This window comes from Echeneis naucrates, chromosome 19, assembly GCF_900963305.1.
Source record: "Echeneis naucrates chromosome 19, fEcheNa1.1, whole genome shotgun sequence".
NCBI lineage: Eukaryota > Metazoa > Chordata > Actinopteri > Carangiformes > Echeneidae > Echeneis > Echeneis naucrates.
In genome coordinates, this window is record NC_042529.1 from 16,452,696 (window position 1) to 16,470,464 (window position 17,769).

Genomic DNA, 17,769 nt, shown 5'->3' on the forward strand with positions numbered 1-17,769 from the left:
ATTTCACCTTCGAATTTGAAGGCCAAAATCATGATTTCATTTTGATCAATATCCAATTGACAATCCAGATTGTTTCCCCTACCATTATATTAGGGGGAGCGCCCCACCCCCCCAGAAGGTCAAGTTAATTTTATATAATTAAATTTTCTATGTAGTGCCAGATCACAACAAACATCATTTAAGGTTAACTTTCCTATAGAACATGTCTATAGCTACCTTGTGCTTCTATTTAACAACAAAATAATATGTTATTTATTTTATTTACACGACAGAATGTCACTTGTCTCTCCACTTTTGCACAGTTCTCCTCTGCGCTCTGTATCACACGTCTGAGTTTCCACCTCGATGCGTGCACACAGGTGAGCAGACTCCTGCCAGCGAGTGTCAAAACATGTCACAAGAAAAGCAAAGCAAAATATCAGCGTTTTTTAAACGCTCTCAGGGCGATGATGGCAACACCAGTCACTCCTCTGGTAGTAGCAGCCAAAGCAGCTCTAACTGCTCCAAGTCCAAGCATCGGCAGTTCTGTGCGCCCTGCCCCTGACCTGCAGCAAAAGTCTACTCACCACCGCATGTCGGGCTTTGACCCAGCTTGGCTTTCAGAGAAATATTCCCCCTGGCTGTACAAGATTTACATAAATAAAAGATAGCTAGATAGATAGATAGAGGGCCTCATTGCCTATCTTGAAAGACATTTCTGTGAGATTGGAGTCGTGGCTGCATTTGGGATACTTGGTCCACAAGCAGATACACTCCCTGAAGACACTGCACACACTAAACTGAGGATACTGGTGGAGAAGTTTTGTTCCTGTGTCAATTTTGGCACTGTCCTTGAAGAATGTAAATCTTTCAAGGAGTAAGTGGTCTCTGGTCCACTTAAGGTAACTTAAAAATGTGATTTCACATGACATTATCAAGAACACTATACTGTGTTACTGATATAATTTTGAACATTTTCAACACACAGTTGGCCATACTATCTGAACTGTCCCCAGAATATGAGGACTTTGGTGTCCTGTACCCAACTATGAGCCTGCTGGCTTCCACTGCCCTAACGGTCCCAGTCAGCAGTGTAAACTGTGAGAGGGACTTCTCAACCATGAACAGGGTAGTTTTCACAATAGGATTTGCAGCTATGCTGTCACTATTTTAAGCCACCAGCCTTCACTTTTAAAGCCTAACAGTGAATGCGTTCGCAGGTCAAGACAAACATCTGCAACAGGCTGCAAGGGGACCATCTAGCAGCTTGCCTGCGGCACTCAATAAATGGGCCAGAAGTTTCAGACTTCCCATATAAAGAGGTGGTGGAAATGTTCTTCCAGAAGCCCAGGAAGATTCACTGCAGTGACAAAAGCTGCACAGTTTTGCACGTCACACTGGACCTCAAGAAACTTGGATTTTGTGGCTCTCCTCTCTTCCTCCAGACTCTGGGACTTGATTTCCACATGAAATGCCAAAATTTCCTTTTCACCGAAAAGAGGAATGTGGACCACTGAGTAACACTCCAGTCCTTTTTGTCCTTAGCCCAGGTATGATGTCTTTGACATTGTCTCTGGTTCAAGAGTGGCTTGTCACATAGAATGTCACAGATGCGGCTAATGTCCTGGATACACTGATGCATGATGGCCCTTGAAGCATTGACTCCAGCTGCAATACACTCCTTGTGAAGTTGCCCCAAATTCCTGATTGAGCTTAGTTTCACAATCCTCTCAAGGCTGCTATTACCCCATGTCAACTTTCTACTACATTTTTTATTTTCATTCAATTTTCCGTTAATGTCCTTGGATGCAGCCAGCTTCTTTAGCAACAACAATTTCGGTCTTTTGGACAACTTTCAAGTCAGCAGTCTTCTCCGTGATTTTGTAGCTGATTGAACCACACTGACAGACCATTTGAAGGTTCAGGAAACCAGGTAACAACTGCTGGGAGCGAAACACAACACACCGTAGATTTATCAAACTGAGACAGGCAGAAGAAGCTTATACAAAGTCATCAAAAGATGGCATTAAGCTCTCCTGGAAATGGGACTGCAATGCCTGCCTGCTTCATAGATGGTTTGAGTTTAGCATCTTACAGTGTTAAAAGTGGAACTGTTCCACCTTTATTCATTCTCAACATTCTGCATAATAGATGCAACACTGAATCAGTGGCATAGCTGTTCCAGCAATGTAATCAGAGTTGGATTGGTATGTCTGTCAATACTTTATTCTAAACGAGTTACTGTGCAATGTTTATATCCTGCTACTCGAAACTACTGTTGTGCACTACGACATTTAAACTGGCCACTTTTAAATACACAGGCCACTTTGGTGTCATGCAAATCATGCTAATATCTGCTTTCTTTTTTATAGATATCCCTTTTCTTTTACATTACATGCTATTGCATGCAATTTAATTTTATCTATCTTATCTTATTTTGCATCTAAGAAGACTGTTCTGTACTTACAAACATTGAAAATAATTCTTATTATTCTGATAAAAGGACATCTAGTCCAGTGGGATAAACAACTGTGCAGTTGTGTTATGTCTTGCCACAATACCTGCTCACCATCTTCAATCCCATCACACAATGGGGCAGATTAAGTTAGGCTACATGGAAACATTAAGCACAATAAGATGATTTCCTTGACTTAAAAGTCATTTGGAATAAAAACATCTGGAAATTGTATAAGCGTCATGTAATGTTACACTGGCGATTTGCAATAATAGGAAGGCACCTTGATTTTAAAAGTGACTTTCAGTTGCCTGAGAGAAAGAGGAGAGGCTTTCCATATTTCTCCACCACTCCCTTCATTCCGTTCTACTGCATTCCTATCCTCCATTATACCTCCACCCATAACTATACAACAGCTGTCCCTTGACGCACACTGGCATGAAAAAAACATAGGGTAAGGAAGGGGATAAATAGCTCAGATACATGCTAGTTGGGTGAAGAATGGGCATTTTCCCCAAAAGTAGACACATATACATTCCCTCTTAGACTTCTGCTGTAATCTCAGGGGATTTCAGTTACAAGAGAGTAGTTAAGTATTCAGCTAATTTGATGAAAGCCATTCAAGTTTTTTAAGGATGCCTCTCTCTTGTGTTGATAGGAAACAGGAGTTTCCAGGTTATTTTGAGTCGGGTCTGACTATTAATATCTTCAAGATGGCAGCTATAGCTGACACTGTTCACAGGCTTCGAGAGTTCTACCTCACACTACTAAAGTTCAATGACTCTCCAGCAGCGGGTATTCAAATGACTCAAACAACAAGGTAGCAACCTCTTAAGTGCAGATACTACAGCAAATCACCAGCCACAAGGCCGGACTAACTGTTTATGAATATTTACAAAAACAAAACAGTGTGTTCGAGGAGTGTGGTGATACCTTTTTAATTTAACTGATACTTCCCGGCGATGTCTAAATATTAATTTAAAGGGCAGAGACATAAGTAAGGCAAAGTACGGGAACACTTAGGCAAGCAAGCTAGCAGGGCTCAATTCCACCAAGCAGCCCAAATTTTCTCTAAAAGGTAAAGAACTTTGCACGCCACTTCCATTGCTCTTTACTATGTTTGTACTTACACAACGCTTCTCGAAATCATCCAGGACACCATGCTGATAGTTGGTATAGAGTCGTTCTGTTTCAGCGGTATGAATCTCCCCCGGGGATAACGTTAACAGCTAGCCGTAGCGCTGTGAACTTCTTACGCCAAAATTTCGATGAACGATCCCGGAAACAGCCAGATAGCTCACTGAACATCACCCAATACACCTATTTGAAGACACTAGATCTCACTGTCCTGCCTTTCTAGACATAGCTAAGCAACAATATACGTCCAATATAATCTCGTTGTTTTGTATCCCTCACTCAGTTGCCTGCTTTCCTCCTTCCTTGTCCGCTTTGCAATTCAGCTCCTGGTACCAGAACGGCCCTCAACAGTCTGCTGACGTCATCGGGAAAAGCACGGCCTCTCGAGCTTCCTATTGGCCAGTTCAGTCTGTTTACAACGGACCCAAAATGTGATTTTTGCGTTTAATGTAAGCGATGACGATTCAAAGTCATCCAATTTGAGCACCGATTGGTCTGTTGTCGCATCGTGGTGAATTCTAGCCAATGAGTGAGAGACGTTATCAGGCAGCTTTGTGGAATTGTTAGTAGAGAAGCATTTTTTTCTGACCGTTTCCATGGAGGGTGTTTTACATTCCAGTGCACACAGTAAAAGCTTATTGGGACATGGCAGTCTAAGTTTTTATTTCATGTTGCTCAAACAACATTTGAACAAGATCAGAACAAGAACAGAGCGTACAGTTAAAAAGTCCTCCACTCCTTAGGTATGCTGCTATAGGCCTAAGCTGCTGGGGGAAGGACTGAGCCTCTCTCTCTCTCTCTCTCTCTCTCTCTCTGTCTCTCCCTGTTACCCTCTCTCCCCCTCTCCCTCTTTCTCTCTAACTCCCTCCTTGCATGCGCTGATAAAAACCATCCTTCTTAAAAAAAAAAAAAAACAACAACAACAACAGTTTCACCCAGTTCTAAGCATTTATACTGCATTTACTAACCTACTAACCATGTTCTGCCAAAGTCTCTGTCTCTCCCAGTTCCTCTCCTCTCTCTCCCTGTCCTCATCCTGCAGGTGGTGACTCATCGCCATCCCATGTTCCTGCAACACCTGCTGGTCCCATATAGCATGAATTCTGTATTACAGCTCAACTCCATGAACTTGCATGCAACAACATGTTCCTGCCTACACCCCCCCCCCCCCCCCCCCCCCTCCAATGCCTGCCTGTCTCTCTCTCTCTCTCCCACTCTCAACCCAACCGGTCGAGGCAGATGGCCGCCCCCCCCTGAGCCTGGTTCTGCTCGAGGTTTCTGCCTCTTAAAGGAAGTTTTTCCTTGCTACTGTTGCCAAGTGTTTGCTCATCGGGGGATCTGTTGGGTCTCTTTAAATAAATTTATAAAGAGTTTGGTCTAGACCTGCTCTATATGTAAAGTGCCTTGATGTAACTTTGTTATGATTTGGCGCTATACAAATAAATCTGATTTGATTTGAAAAGTCACTTAAGGTCATTGAAAATGTATTTGTCAAATCGACCAAAGAAAGGGTCGTTTTTATAGCTGTTATTTATAAATGCACTTTTACATTTTTTTACTAGGCTATATACTGTAGGCCATTTAGGGCCATTAAGATTATGTGGACATTTTAATCAGAGCACACACTGGTTAAGTGGGTCCTTTTTCGTTTACAAGCACAAATAAATCCTGTCTTCATAAATCCATATGTAACTCATTGTGAATTTTCTCAGCCCATGACCAGAGCCCTAAACCTTTTTTTTTGGGGGGGTGGGGGTGGGGGTGTTTCGTTCGATCATCACTTCATACTTGGTACAATATATGCACCATTGGATCTGTCCCAAATCCTTAGGCTTTGTTTGTAATATCATTGATCTGTAGTTACCTATATTGTTATATTCTGTGTGCAACATATTTTATGGTCGAAATCTACAAACACACAAGCTGACCTGAAATACAGAAGACAAGAGAAAAAAAATTACAAAAAAATACAGGGGGTGAAAGGTCTGCCTGAGAAATAAATTCTTTTATTTTATTATTATGTGTGAAATCAAAGTTTAGGACTTTGGAAAATACCACAGGATAGCCGAGTTTGGCCTGACTTTGTCTTGCTCATGACATAAACCATACCAGTCTTTAGAATGTAATCACATTCATTTCAGGTTTCCATACAGAACACTTGGCAGACATCACCCTATCTGTGAGCTTTAATAGACCCATCTCTTTGTGAGTGCATGGGTTTCATTGTGTGCAGATAATGATATGTCAGCACAAATGTACAGACTTGTAAATGTGCAACTGTGAACTTGTGCATTTATATATATGTAGATGTTCAAGTTCATGACCACATACAGATATATGCATTTCTGTGCATGTGAGTGTGTGTCAAAGGAGGAGGAGGGGGAATTGGATTCATGGCTGCTTGTTATTCATGAAGGCTGTTGTGGTGTGCAGCAGTGTGAGGTAGATTCCCAGTGGAGCCTCTCTGGTCATAGAGCCTGTCTGGGGCAATGTCACAGGATCACAGCTGAACAGAAAACACCTGCACACGAAGATTCAGTTGCCTAATATTAACCTCAAAATGCTCAATGATTGCACATGAAGTTGTGAAATCTATTCAGGAACATGCACACTGGGAAATTAATTGAGTAAAAACATTGTGAAAATCAGCCAAAGATAAAAATCAAGTTACTTTGGGTTTTCATCATTCCTACAGAAGAGAACAAAGGATGCAACACATCAATTTTCCATTGTATACATGCAATGTCATGAAAAACATAACATTGAAAACTATGTGATATATAGTATAATGTAGTTCTACAATATTGGAGTCGGCCCTACCGTGGCTTGGCGACTGAATCATCTGGCAGCAGCATGGAGGTGAACCAGGCTTTTCTGGAGTGGTGATTGCTGCATTGGCCCCAGATGTGCTCTGCTGTGCTCCTCTGAAGAAGTAGGTTGGCCACACCCCAGAGCCACCACCTGCTCTGCTGGAGAGGCAAGAAAAAGGTAAACAACCCAAAACCAAACTACACAAAAACAAGACAAAAGAATCCTGCAGGTGGTGACTCATCGCCATCCCATGTTCCTGCAACACCTGCTGGTCCCATATTTCATGAATTCTGCACTACAGCTCAACTCCATGAACTCCATGCAGCAACATGTTCCTGCCCCCCCCCCTCCAATGCCTGTCTCACTCTCTCTCTCTCTCTCTCTCTTTCTCTCTCTCTTTCTCTCTCTCTCTCCCACTCTCAACCCAACCGGTCGAGGCAGATGGCCCGCCCCCCCTGAGCCTGGTTCTGCTCGAGGTTTCTGCCTCTTAAAGGAAGTTTTTCCTTGCTACTGTTGCCAAGTGCTTGCTCATCGGGGGATCTGTTGGGTCTCTTTAAATAAATTTATAAAGAGTTTGGTCTAGACCTGCTCTATATGTAAAGTGCCTTGATGTAACTTTGTTATGATTTGGCGCTATACAAATAAATCTGATTTGATTTGATTTGATTTGAAACTCAGTCCACAACACTGTTATTACTTGCATTCAGTAAGCCTATGGTAGTACTTATCCCTGTTCAGCCTAATGCACCTCACGAAATGAAACATCTGATGTGTGACAATGTCTAGTAAAAAAGTCTACAAGAGGCTTGTCTTAATTTAAAGTTTCCCCCCCTAACATTAACAGGTATTTTAGAAAGATGGAAATGCCAATTAAAAGATGGGTTGAGTCTGTATTTTACCCTTTTTCCATCCATTAACAATTAATTCATAATTTAGCCATCACAGGGTTGTTGGTGAGCTGGAGCAAAGCCCAGCTGATATTGGGTGAGGAGGGGATACATCCTGGAAAACTTGCCAGGCTATCACATGGCCAACATTTCACATCACACTCACAAGTAATTCAGAGACCTTCTTGCTGTTAGGTGACAGTGCTAAGCGCCGCATCACTTCACCACTGCACCTCCGGTTGTTTCATTTTGTTGTTTTTTTATTGATGCCACTTCTGTTTTTTCAGCCAATTTTCCCTCTATCTAAATATAATTTTGTGTCTGCCCCTCTCTGTTGTCATTTTTGTACTACCAACTAATACAACAATCCAACTGGCCTTTGTTCTATTTGGGTAGTTGTTTATGTAGTAGTTGTCTACTCCAGACTTTTTTGCCTTTTACCTTCATCCCTTGGTTAAACGTTATAACAGAAGAAATAGCAGAAAATCTTAATGTTCAAAATTCTAGAACTATCAAATGTTTAGCATTTTGACCTTAAGTAATTTAAGTAATTGGAATCTGATGATATAACACATGTTCAAATCTACCAAACTGAACTTCAAGTTTATATGTTTATAGTATGTATGTATGTTCAAAAGGAAATGATCGGAAACCAATGATTGCATTGAATGGAAGGAAATGCAATCAGATAACAAATGTCTTGCATTTAAAATATGATTATGATAAAATTGGTTCCAGTACACTAGATGAGATACAAAATGTATTCATAATAAATCATCATAATGATTCTGTAATATCATAGGAATGTTTCTCCCAGAGTTTTGAAAGCAACTGACATGGTCAGTGTCTTTCTTTCAGAGCAGATTTACTAATGACCACCACTGAGGCCTCACATGCTGGCAAGGAACAAGAGAGAAAGAATCAGTGAATGAGAGACTAAAGCAGAGTGATTGAAGGAGAAGAAGAGAGTGGATGTGTGTGTGTATTCCGTGTATTCCCGTGGATTGCACAGTTATGTGGGATCTAAAGGATGTTGTAGAGGTGTATGTGTGAAGTGTGTAGAAAGCAATTGGCCTGGTGTGACCTCCAGGGTGGGACAAGAGAGGAGGAGAGACATTGATAGAATGACATAGGAAGAAGAATAACTAAACACAAAGAAGAAAACTGTGAACGAAAACTAAAAAGATGTTGAAGAAATAACCACACTCAGGTCACATGAGACAAAGAGGAATGAAAAACAGAAAAAAAAAGGCAGAAAAGATCATTATAAATTTTTGCTTTGGTTTCACAATTCACTTAAAAAAGTCTTGTTTTTGTAATGAAATCTTCTACATCAAAGCTGAGAAATGGTTACCAATACTGTAATGCTACCTGATGTCAATTTCATTCCAGTTACTTAGTTTTCTTATGGAGAATGTAATATTATTTGTATTCGGGGGAGAGGGCATGGAAACCATGATTTAACCCACTCCTGGTTCACATATACATGATGAGTTTCTATCATCAGTTATGTGTTTCCACAAGTGCATGGCCAGGCTGCTTTTGACCTTCCATCAGTCACTGTTAGGCCATGCCCCTTGGCCACTCTTAATACCCAGAGAGCGTCATCTCAGTCACAGCTTCTTAAGTAAACATAACACGGGGAAGTATGTAGTCAGTGAACTGGCAGCTGGCCTAAAATCTGCTTTTTAAATTGTCAAATTTTATTAGCTTGCTTACATTAGCTGTCACGTTATGCTTTTTATTTGTTTTTTGACATGTTGAACTGAGTTATGTTGTTACATTTATGTTATGCCAATTTGCAGCAATGAAGAAAAAAAATCTACTGACATCCTTTTTTATTTTAAGAAGAAAAATTTATAGAGGAGAGAGAGACCCGACAAAGGAGCAGCAGCAGAGGCTTAGTGAGGAGGAGGATGCAGAGAAACAGGCAGAGGTAGAGCTTTACAAAAATACATAGGCTCAGACAACATCCCTAATAGAGCACAGTGAAGATGGACACCTGACAGCAGCAGACCAGAAAAAGACAGTGGCCACAGAAGTAAGACAGGATTCAACTAAAGCAAGTGTTTGACCTGGAACCGATAATTTTAACTGCACCAGTATTAGTCTATGCATATCAGACCATTATTAACAATAATTGTAACCCAGGAAACCAAAGTATATCATTAAGCAATTCCTAAAGTCTTTCCCATAATTATCTACAAGTCTATATACTACAATAGTAAGATAGAATTCCTGAAATTATGGCTGTTGTTTTTTTGTGGGCCACTCTAAGATTTTCAGTGGCACCATCTGGCCACCCCTTTGAAAGATTTGTTGAGAAGTGTTTGAAGAGTTTTGAAAAAATGAACTGGGAATTGTAAGTCAAACTGCAAGATTGTACTGGAAATGTCCCATGCCTTCATTCCTCTCTGTGTTAAGGTGCAGGTGAGTCCCTCACTTGTTTGCAAATTTATAAATGAACATTTTGGCTAAATTATAAATTTTTTTAGTGATATTCTCAAATGTCAATACTTCTGAAGTTTCTGTGAAAGTCACCTAAACATGTTTGCTTTTTTGACTGACAAACAAACAAACAAAAGTATATTTAATATGTTAACATAGGATTAAATGAATAATTATGATTGATTTTGACTTTCATTCCCACTATATTCCGATATTTAATTCACTGATCTGTCAGTTATAATTTTACTATTTACACTGCCATTGGAATAATATCTTGCATGATGTAAAATGTTTTACACAGAATAAAGGACTAATTTAACAATAAACAAATAATAAAAAAAAAAAAACCTATTCATAGTAATTCAAGTAATTAAAACTAATTTTTTACACAATGTCTCTTAAATTATCCAGACTTGAAAATGGAGGATGAGGGACTTGACATAGATGATATTGCATGACAATGGTACAAATTACTACCAAAATAACATCGTGGTAAATCATGGCGTGCAGACCCAAACAGCAGTAAGGTGACAGTTGATGGATTTAGGAAGTAACCAACTCAATACCTGCCACAATTATAAATATAATTTTTTTTTGTTATTTCTAGCCTGTTATTATAGGCTACATGGGATAGCGTTGTTGCTCACTATTGTACCAACAGTGGCATTCAGAATCAGAAAGTTTTATTGCCAGGTATGTGCCAATATATGTTCCAATATACTTGGAATTTGACTCCGACAAGGGAAAGACAAAAAATAAATAAATAAATAAATATAAAAAGAAAAAAAAAATATATAGGTAGTGCTTTTACAGTTGACAACATTTGACACTGCTTAGTAATCGCGGCAGCTCTACAAACACCTTAGCTTTAATCGAAGCTTGGCGAATATAGTACGGATGGGGTATAATTTAGCGGATGGACACATGCGTGCTATGGTCCTGTGAATGCCATGGGATCCAGCGGAGAAACACAAGTATGGATGGCGGCGGTGGTGCGGTCTAGTGTTCCACCGTATTTTCAAGCGGAGAGAAAATAGACTGACGCTCGAGCGGGTGGAGACTACAGCACATTTAAATACCCCGGGTCGGCTTTTCTGCCTACGGCGACAAATAACTTTTCCTTTTTGATTTTCTTTATATCGGTGGATTCCTTTGAGCTGATTTAATGTCGTAAATGAAAGGCCTGTAAGGGCGTCGTTGTTGGGAAGTTTTTTCTGGGGGGGGGGGGGTGGGGGGGATTTGAACCAGCAAAGGGCCATGGCAGTCGAGGCTCGGCCGGAGCTGGTAGGGAAACGGTTCCTCTGTGTCAGCGGGGACAAGTCGCCTGAAATCGGCGACATCGGTCGGTGGCCATGGAGGTCCGGGGTCATACGAGCCGTCAACCATCGTGACAGCGACAATCCCGACCTTACGGTATGAGAAGCGCATTCTATCTGCTCCTCTTCACTCTGTTACATGTAAGGCAAACGGGGATTTCTCTGTGGTTGGTGGCTAGCCAGCGAGGCAATGTTGTAGGCTTGCCAGGCGGAAACATAGTGTGGATATGTGTTAGTAGGGCCACCTTAACAAGTCGCTTGGATTGTTTTTCACCAACACCTTTGTCTTCGTTCAGTTTACATGTTTGACCAGTTAGTTGACCACTTAAGCAAGTTGAGAGGCAGACTACCACCAGGGGGTTATGGAAAGCAGAAAGCTTTCCTTCATCCAGACGGTACACTTCTTATTTACATGAATATTCCCAAACCAGCCGCCTTCACAAGACATTCACTGTGTGGAAGACCAACCTGTTTTCAGATTTTGTCAACGCTAATAAAACAGCAGTCTCCCTGTAGGTACATTGTTTTCATGAATTAAAGCATAACGTACAGTGGCAATTTCCCATTATTCAGACACCTGAAATTTGATATGAGATTGTGTTGTCGCATGACAGAGGCTGCATTTGTTAAAGCGTGTGCTGGAATTTGAGTCCAAAGCAACGGAACGCTTAATCTGATGTATACTGCAAATCAGCTGACGGAGGTGAGGTTTGCTTCCTATATTTACTCCGTGTTACAGCCTTTACGTTCAACTAATCCCCATATACCTCGTGGTTATTGACCATAATCCACATTATATATGCGTATTTAGCCTTTATGAGCCCCAGTCTACCTTTGGTTTTCTGGCCGACAACAACCTTTTCGTGATGGGCAGGAATGCCAGGACTTGCAAAAACATAAAACTAGCTTGCTGCAGGTGGAACAATGGGAAATTTATAGTCATCAAAAATATTTGAAGTCAGATGAGTGTTGTCAGCTTCAGCTCTTTCAGGAGCAGCTATATTTCCAGTTTGATTATCCTGTACTCAATACAGATAGTAGATAGGCAGTGATGGATGGAAATCTGTGTAATATATAGGTCAGTTTCCTTAAATAGAGGTATTTTCACAGTGGGTTCACATGCAAAACCCAGCAAACAGTGAAATATTTGCCATGACAAGCTGGCTGATACACTGCACTGTCTCATTGTACAGTGTGCCTGTTCCCCATTTCTTTTGTTCACAGAATCCTTCTATCAGCCTATGCAGATAACTGGCTGAACCCAAGCACAGGTCTGATTTGATTATCTAGCTCGTTTTCTTTTTTTTCTTTTATATATATATATATATATATATATACACACACACACACCATTTCTTGACACAAAATCATTATGTATATTAAACACTGAATGGTTGCTGGTCTGTGTTAGGGTGTTGGTGTATGGTTTGTTTTTAGTTAAGTGTTTGGATGTTTATCAGGTCTAACTGAACTGATGGAATTTCGCCAGCATACCCATTAAAGGCCCTCACGTAAAATTGACCAATTCTTTTGCTTTTTATAGAATCAGTCACTGGTAAATTTTTTGTTTCACAGTTTTATGTCTTTCTATTAATTTTCAGTTAAATAAGGTGTTCAAATTTTAAAGGATTAGTAAGGTTGGATCATTCTATGGATACTGTGACTTAAAATGAACACCTTTCATGTGTACTCTCATGCTCCCTCATTTACACATATTTTTTTCACGTATCCCCTGCCAATCTTGTAGTACTTGAAGTATTAGACTTCGTCATTTTGCATGATATAATTCAGGTAATGAGTGGTGTTCTTGTTTTAATACCATACAGTGGGGCAAAGTCTCACGAGCAAGGGGCTTAACCAGCTCAGTGAATACAGTCAAGAAGGACTGGAGATTAGATTAAAAGAAGTGTGTCAAGCCAAGCTGTCAACCCTTTGTGAATTGTCTGTTTTCAGACTGGTCAGTAGTGCAATATTGTTCTGGATTAATAGCTTGGACTAACTACACTTATTTGTTCATAGCTGTAAATATTAGTGGGAGGAAAAAAAAGCAAGTTACATATGTTAAGATATATTAATATAATCTTAATGTGGATATTAGTTTTAAAATGCTACCTACCATGCATCAAATATGTAAAATAACCAAATTTAAACTTCTCTGGTGGGACAGATTTTATATATATATATATTTTTTTTTTTTTTCAGTGGATGAGAAGAAAGTTAATCAACAATTTCAATGGGTTTGGTTAATTGGACAGCATATGTGTAAATCTACCTTTGTGTAATAAAATTCTGCCTGATGTGCAGCATATTCTGCACATTTTTTACAATCAGTGAACTTAATGGCGTTTATTACTATTCGCTACTTCGCACAGTAATCAAAGATTTGTAGTGGTTTTGTTCAGGGTTACATTTTGTGTGAACTTACTATGAACTTCATAAGCCACAGAAAAAATCAGACAGTGCAGTCATGTTGCTTCTGAGGTGATCAAGTGTAATAAACCCAAAGGCAGAATAATATTTGAGTATGTACACTCACATTTTCATACAACTGTATTATTAAAATTATAATGCTTGGCAGATATTTGCTAAGATAAATGGTTGTCTGCCATGATTCCAACAGTGGCATATTCTGATGATGGTACTTATGCTATAACATGGGTGATATATTTTTGGTGAGCTTGGCCCAGTAATAGAGATCTGGTCTACATGGAGATTAGACCAGTTTAGTCGAATTAGATCTGATATTGACTATACAATGAAAAAATCTGAATTTCTAATGTATTTTGCTGGGTTGGTTTACTGTCAAATCTTTTATATAGGATAAATGAAAGCAGTAATGGCAGTGTGTTATGACACAGAGTCATAGTGGTAATAACTGTACACTGCCCAGCTATATTCTTTTGGTATATTACTTATATGTTAAATGCTAAGTCATAAATGCACAGCTTTATTGTGTAAAACCTTAGTCCACATTATGCAATTCACAACTAATTAGTAAATGTGCAAATAAGATGCACGTTGTATGATAAAATAAATGGGCTGACGCACAATCCAAGCATTTCTTAATAATACTGAATGAATGATATGTGCAGAGGATTAGAATCCTGATTTCTTTTTGTACATCTGAGCTGAACGTTAGCCATACAGTTACTTAAAATCTATTTGTGGCTCCAGTGCATGAGAATAAAATATAAAATAGACTATTCCATTAATTGGAATGTGAATGATTTTCCAGTCAAGAGATTGCTGCAGGGATATATTGTGAAATGGAAAACAGAAAAATACATGACAGGGATTAAGAAGGCAGAGAGAGCCACTACACATCTGTGACATACAGAGTGTGAGCAGAATTCAAGTTCTTTTGCAGACCCTTAGCTTGTATCAGTGTGTCAGAAATCCCACCAAAAACTGTTAGAAGAAAAAAAAAACCAACAAACAAAAAAAAAAACATCATTTGCAGAATATTTTGCTGACCTATTAGGCAGAAATCTGCCATGCTCATCTTGATTCACAATGAATGGTCACTGCCTCTAGGGGCCTTTGTTTTTCTTAACAGTCCACTCTCTCTGTCTCTGTCTCTCTCTCTCTCTCTCTCTCTGTGTCTGTGTGTGTCTGTGTCACTGTTTGTGTGTTTGTGCGTCTGTTTACAGTAGCACTGCTGCCAGTTTGTTTTAGGGCTGTGGCCTGAAGTTCATCTCTATGTGGCTAATCAGCAGAAAATGACAGGCTGTGACCAGGGAAGAACCTTCCACACACAGTCTGGTGTGTTATTGCAGTGCTGCAGTTCAGCCAGCTTACAAGCATTTCCAAGCTGCTTGTGAGTGTGCTACGTTATGAATAGCAACATTGTTTAGTGTAGAAATGCATACTAGAGACATAGAGAATAAACATAGCATGGAGAGAAACTTTAGCCTTCTAATGTTAACACCGACACACGTGCTATGTAATGAATTTGACAATACCCTATTTTGAATCTTGTTTGGTTTATTACACAGACACAAATATATATATATTCGGGCTGTCAAATGATTCAAGCTTTAAGTCAGATTAATCAAACCACATAAAACAACTTTTTCTGTCTTTCTTTTTTGGAAACAAACAAATATCCACATTGATGACTTGACTTTGACATCAACCTTGACATTGCCATGTCAAGAGATTTATATAAATAATATATTAACTGAATTGATAAACAGGGGTTTTATTCTCTATCAGTAACCTTCAGTTATGTTATAATGTTTATGTAATTATTCCACGTGCATTGTGTCTTTGTTTTAGCATCTACAGGCAGAACAGAAGCTCCTCTGGCCTTTAGAGGCTTAATGTTTTTTTTTAGAATGAAACCAAAGCTATCGTTGTCAATTTCAATAGGGACAAAAGTCAGTCAGGGACAAAAATGTTGTCTGTAGAATGATTACATAATCAGTCTTTATTTATCAGGTTGACATTCACACACTGAGCTCCAGTATTGCTATGTGACTCCCAGGTTATGTGATGTTTGGGCAACTGGATACACTGAGAGTTAGTGGTTTGTTTTGTGGTGCCTAAGGAAACAAAATGTAATCTGAAGCAAAGATGGGCTGGCTGGATTTCTGGCTGGACGTACCCTTCCCCCATCTCTTCAACATAAACACAGAGTGCACTAAAGCTCCGCTACATCACAGTGCTGCATACAGCCATAAAACCTCTCGGCTCGCAGGCTTCCCAGATAACCCTGGGAATGCATTAGGCTGTACTATACAACAGCTGCTGTGGTTTCCTGGTGTACTGCTCTGCACAACTGTTATTCTCATTGCTAGCTATGGTGGAATTTTTATTTTAAAGCTTGCAATGCTAAAAATACATGAAGTCGCATGTGAAGCTTGGTTACAACCAAAATAGCTTACTGCAAAGCACCAGAGTCTATTAAAATCTCAGTTCATTTCAATTCTATATCTGTTGTCCTATGGTGATTTCCCTTTCATGTATGGCATTTAGCCATTTTTAAATCAGTGCACAACACAGCACCGATTTTGAGGATTTTATCAGAATACAAAGCAGTATTAAGGCAGTGCAAAGTGATTTCATCTCATGATATTTGCTATTTTCACTTTGCAACAAAATTAAGTTTGATTACCAAGGCGCACAAGAATAAATTTCATCCCAGTGAGATACTGATTGCTTACAAAATGTTTGTTGTATAATATAGGGTAAATCTGACAGACATTTTTTCAATAGCCATCAAATTGTTTCCCCTTAAAAGCTAACCTTATAAGTGACATTACAATAAGTGCTCAATTCAGTAAGATGAAACAAGGGTTTATGGAGTGAAGTGAAGGAGATAAGGGTCAGGCATGCTTTTTACATTTGGAATCATCACTGTGTTCAAATAATTCAACTTATCCACTGGCACTGGCACCACTAACTCTTTTCAGATGGTTAGAGGGTAGATACCTTAATATGCAAAATTAAATACCCTTGTGTGATTTTAGTTTACATCTGATATGTGATTGAATAGGGAGAGATTGCAATAGCTCACTGTGCTGTTATCCACAGAAGTAGATCCAGAGCGGTTAGTAAAACATTTAGTATGAAGGCCAGACAGACTGTGACTGGGTCCTGAATATGGAATGAGAAAACATCTGCCTGTTTGACTGCTGTTATCGCAACCATACCTTTAAACAGCCAACATGCTCGCAACTGCCATGAATTAAATCTATCCATCACTGTTTTATGACAGAGGAACTGAGAAAATAAGATATGGTTTTTGCTCAAACTGGCATTCTCTGTCAAAGAGTAAAATGCCTTTTGTTTTTTGTTTTGTGGTGGGAAGTCCCACTAGTGTGTTTAAATAAATGTCCTCTACCAAGTTGCACTGAATCATTTCATTCCATATAATTTCTTGGACTTGTTGGTCTCATTTGTGTATTTGAACACTGCTCTCAGGAAAAGTAAAGCATTCTGCTGCCAAAGGAATGTTGTCTTACCTGTCCGAGTAACTGTCATCCTCACTAACACCAGATGACCTTGTAATGTATTTCACTTTAAGCTTTCATCGACGAATGTGTGTTTCTGCACCACCGAGAACATTCTCACACTATTTCAGTAAGGTTTTGGAGGATGCTGTGCCTCAGGTTGAAAGAAATCACAGAGGTGGTGGGATACTTGCAATATTCATGCTCCCACATACCAGTAAATATGCATACCCCTGTTAATAATTATAGATGTGCACTGTAGCATAATTACATTTATACTCCTGCCCTCAATGTCATTGGTGGGCTTTCATGATGTCAACATATCTGACCTATAGTGTTGAAATGTATTCAAATCCTGCTTTTTTTTTAAACAATATAATTTCTTTTATTTGCGTTACTTTGTCTTACACCTGCACAACATTTTTACACTTATGTCAGGTGCCTTCTACTAAGTACATTTCACTGTCTCAGTAATTTTTACTCTGTGCTATAGCAGTACAGTTGAATTCAATTGAATCTAAACTGAGGATTGATAGTGAAGCCCATGATTAATAATATTAATAGCATATTGTGCCAGTGTCTTCAGGGCTGTGGCTGTATTGCTAACTATAGCCAGACATTTAGAGTATTGGATTAACGATGCTTTCAGCCATTGTCTGACCTCTATTGCTGTTCTGCTGGTCATCTTGACATATGCTGTCTATTGCACTGTGCAGCTCTGTCATGTTCCAATCAATCATGACCTGTTCTTTTAGACCATGTCTGTTTCTGTCTGTTCTCCT

General features: G+C 39.4%; 2 protein-coding genes across 4 annotated transcripts in view; one reads left to right on the forward strand and one right to left on the reverse strand.

Annotated features, from left to right (window-relative positions):
- Positions 1-3,908, reverse strand: part of reep3b (receptor accessory protein 3b) — a 31,660-nt gene extending 27,752 nt beyond the window's left edge. The window contains exon 1 of the mRNA XM_029527076.1: positions 3,565-3,908. Coding sequence (XP_029382936.1) covers positions 3,565-3,596 — 32 coding nt within the window. The 5' untranslated portion in view covers positions 3,597-3,908. The remainder of the gene's footprint in view (positions 1-3,564) is intronic.
- A 6,816-nt stretch (positions 3,909-10,724) lies between these two features.
- The window catches only part of jmjd1cb (jumonji domain containing 1Cb), a 118,412-nt gene continuing 111,367 nt past the window's right edge, over positions 10,725-17,769 (forward strand). For all 3 annotated transcript variants that reach the window (XM_029528302.1, XM_029528303.1, XM_029528304.1), the window contains exon 1: positions 10,725-11,130. In XM_029528302.1, coding sequence (XP_029384162.1) covers positions 10,975-11,130 — 156 coding nt within the window. In that variant the 5' untranslated portion in view covers positions 10,725-10,974. The remainder of the gene's footprint in view (positions 11,131-17,769) is intronic.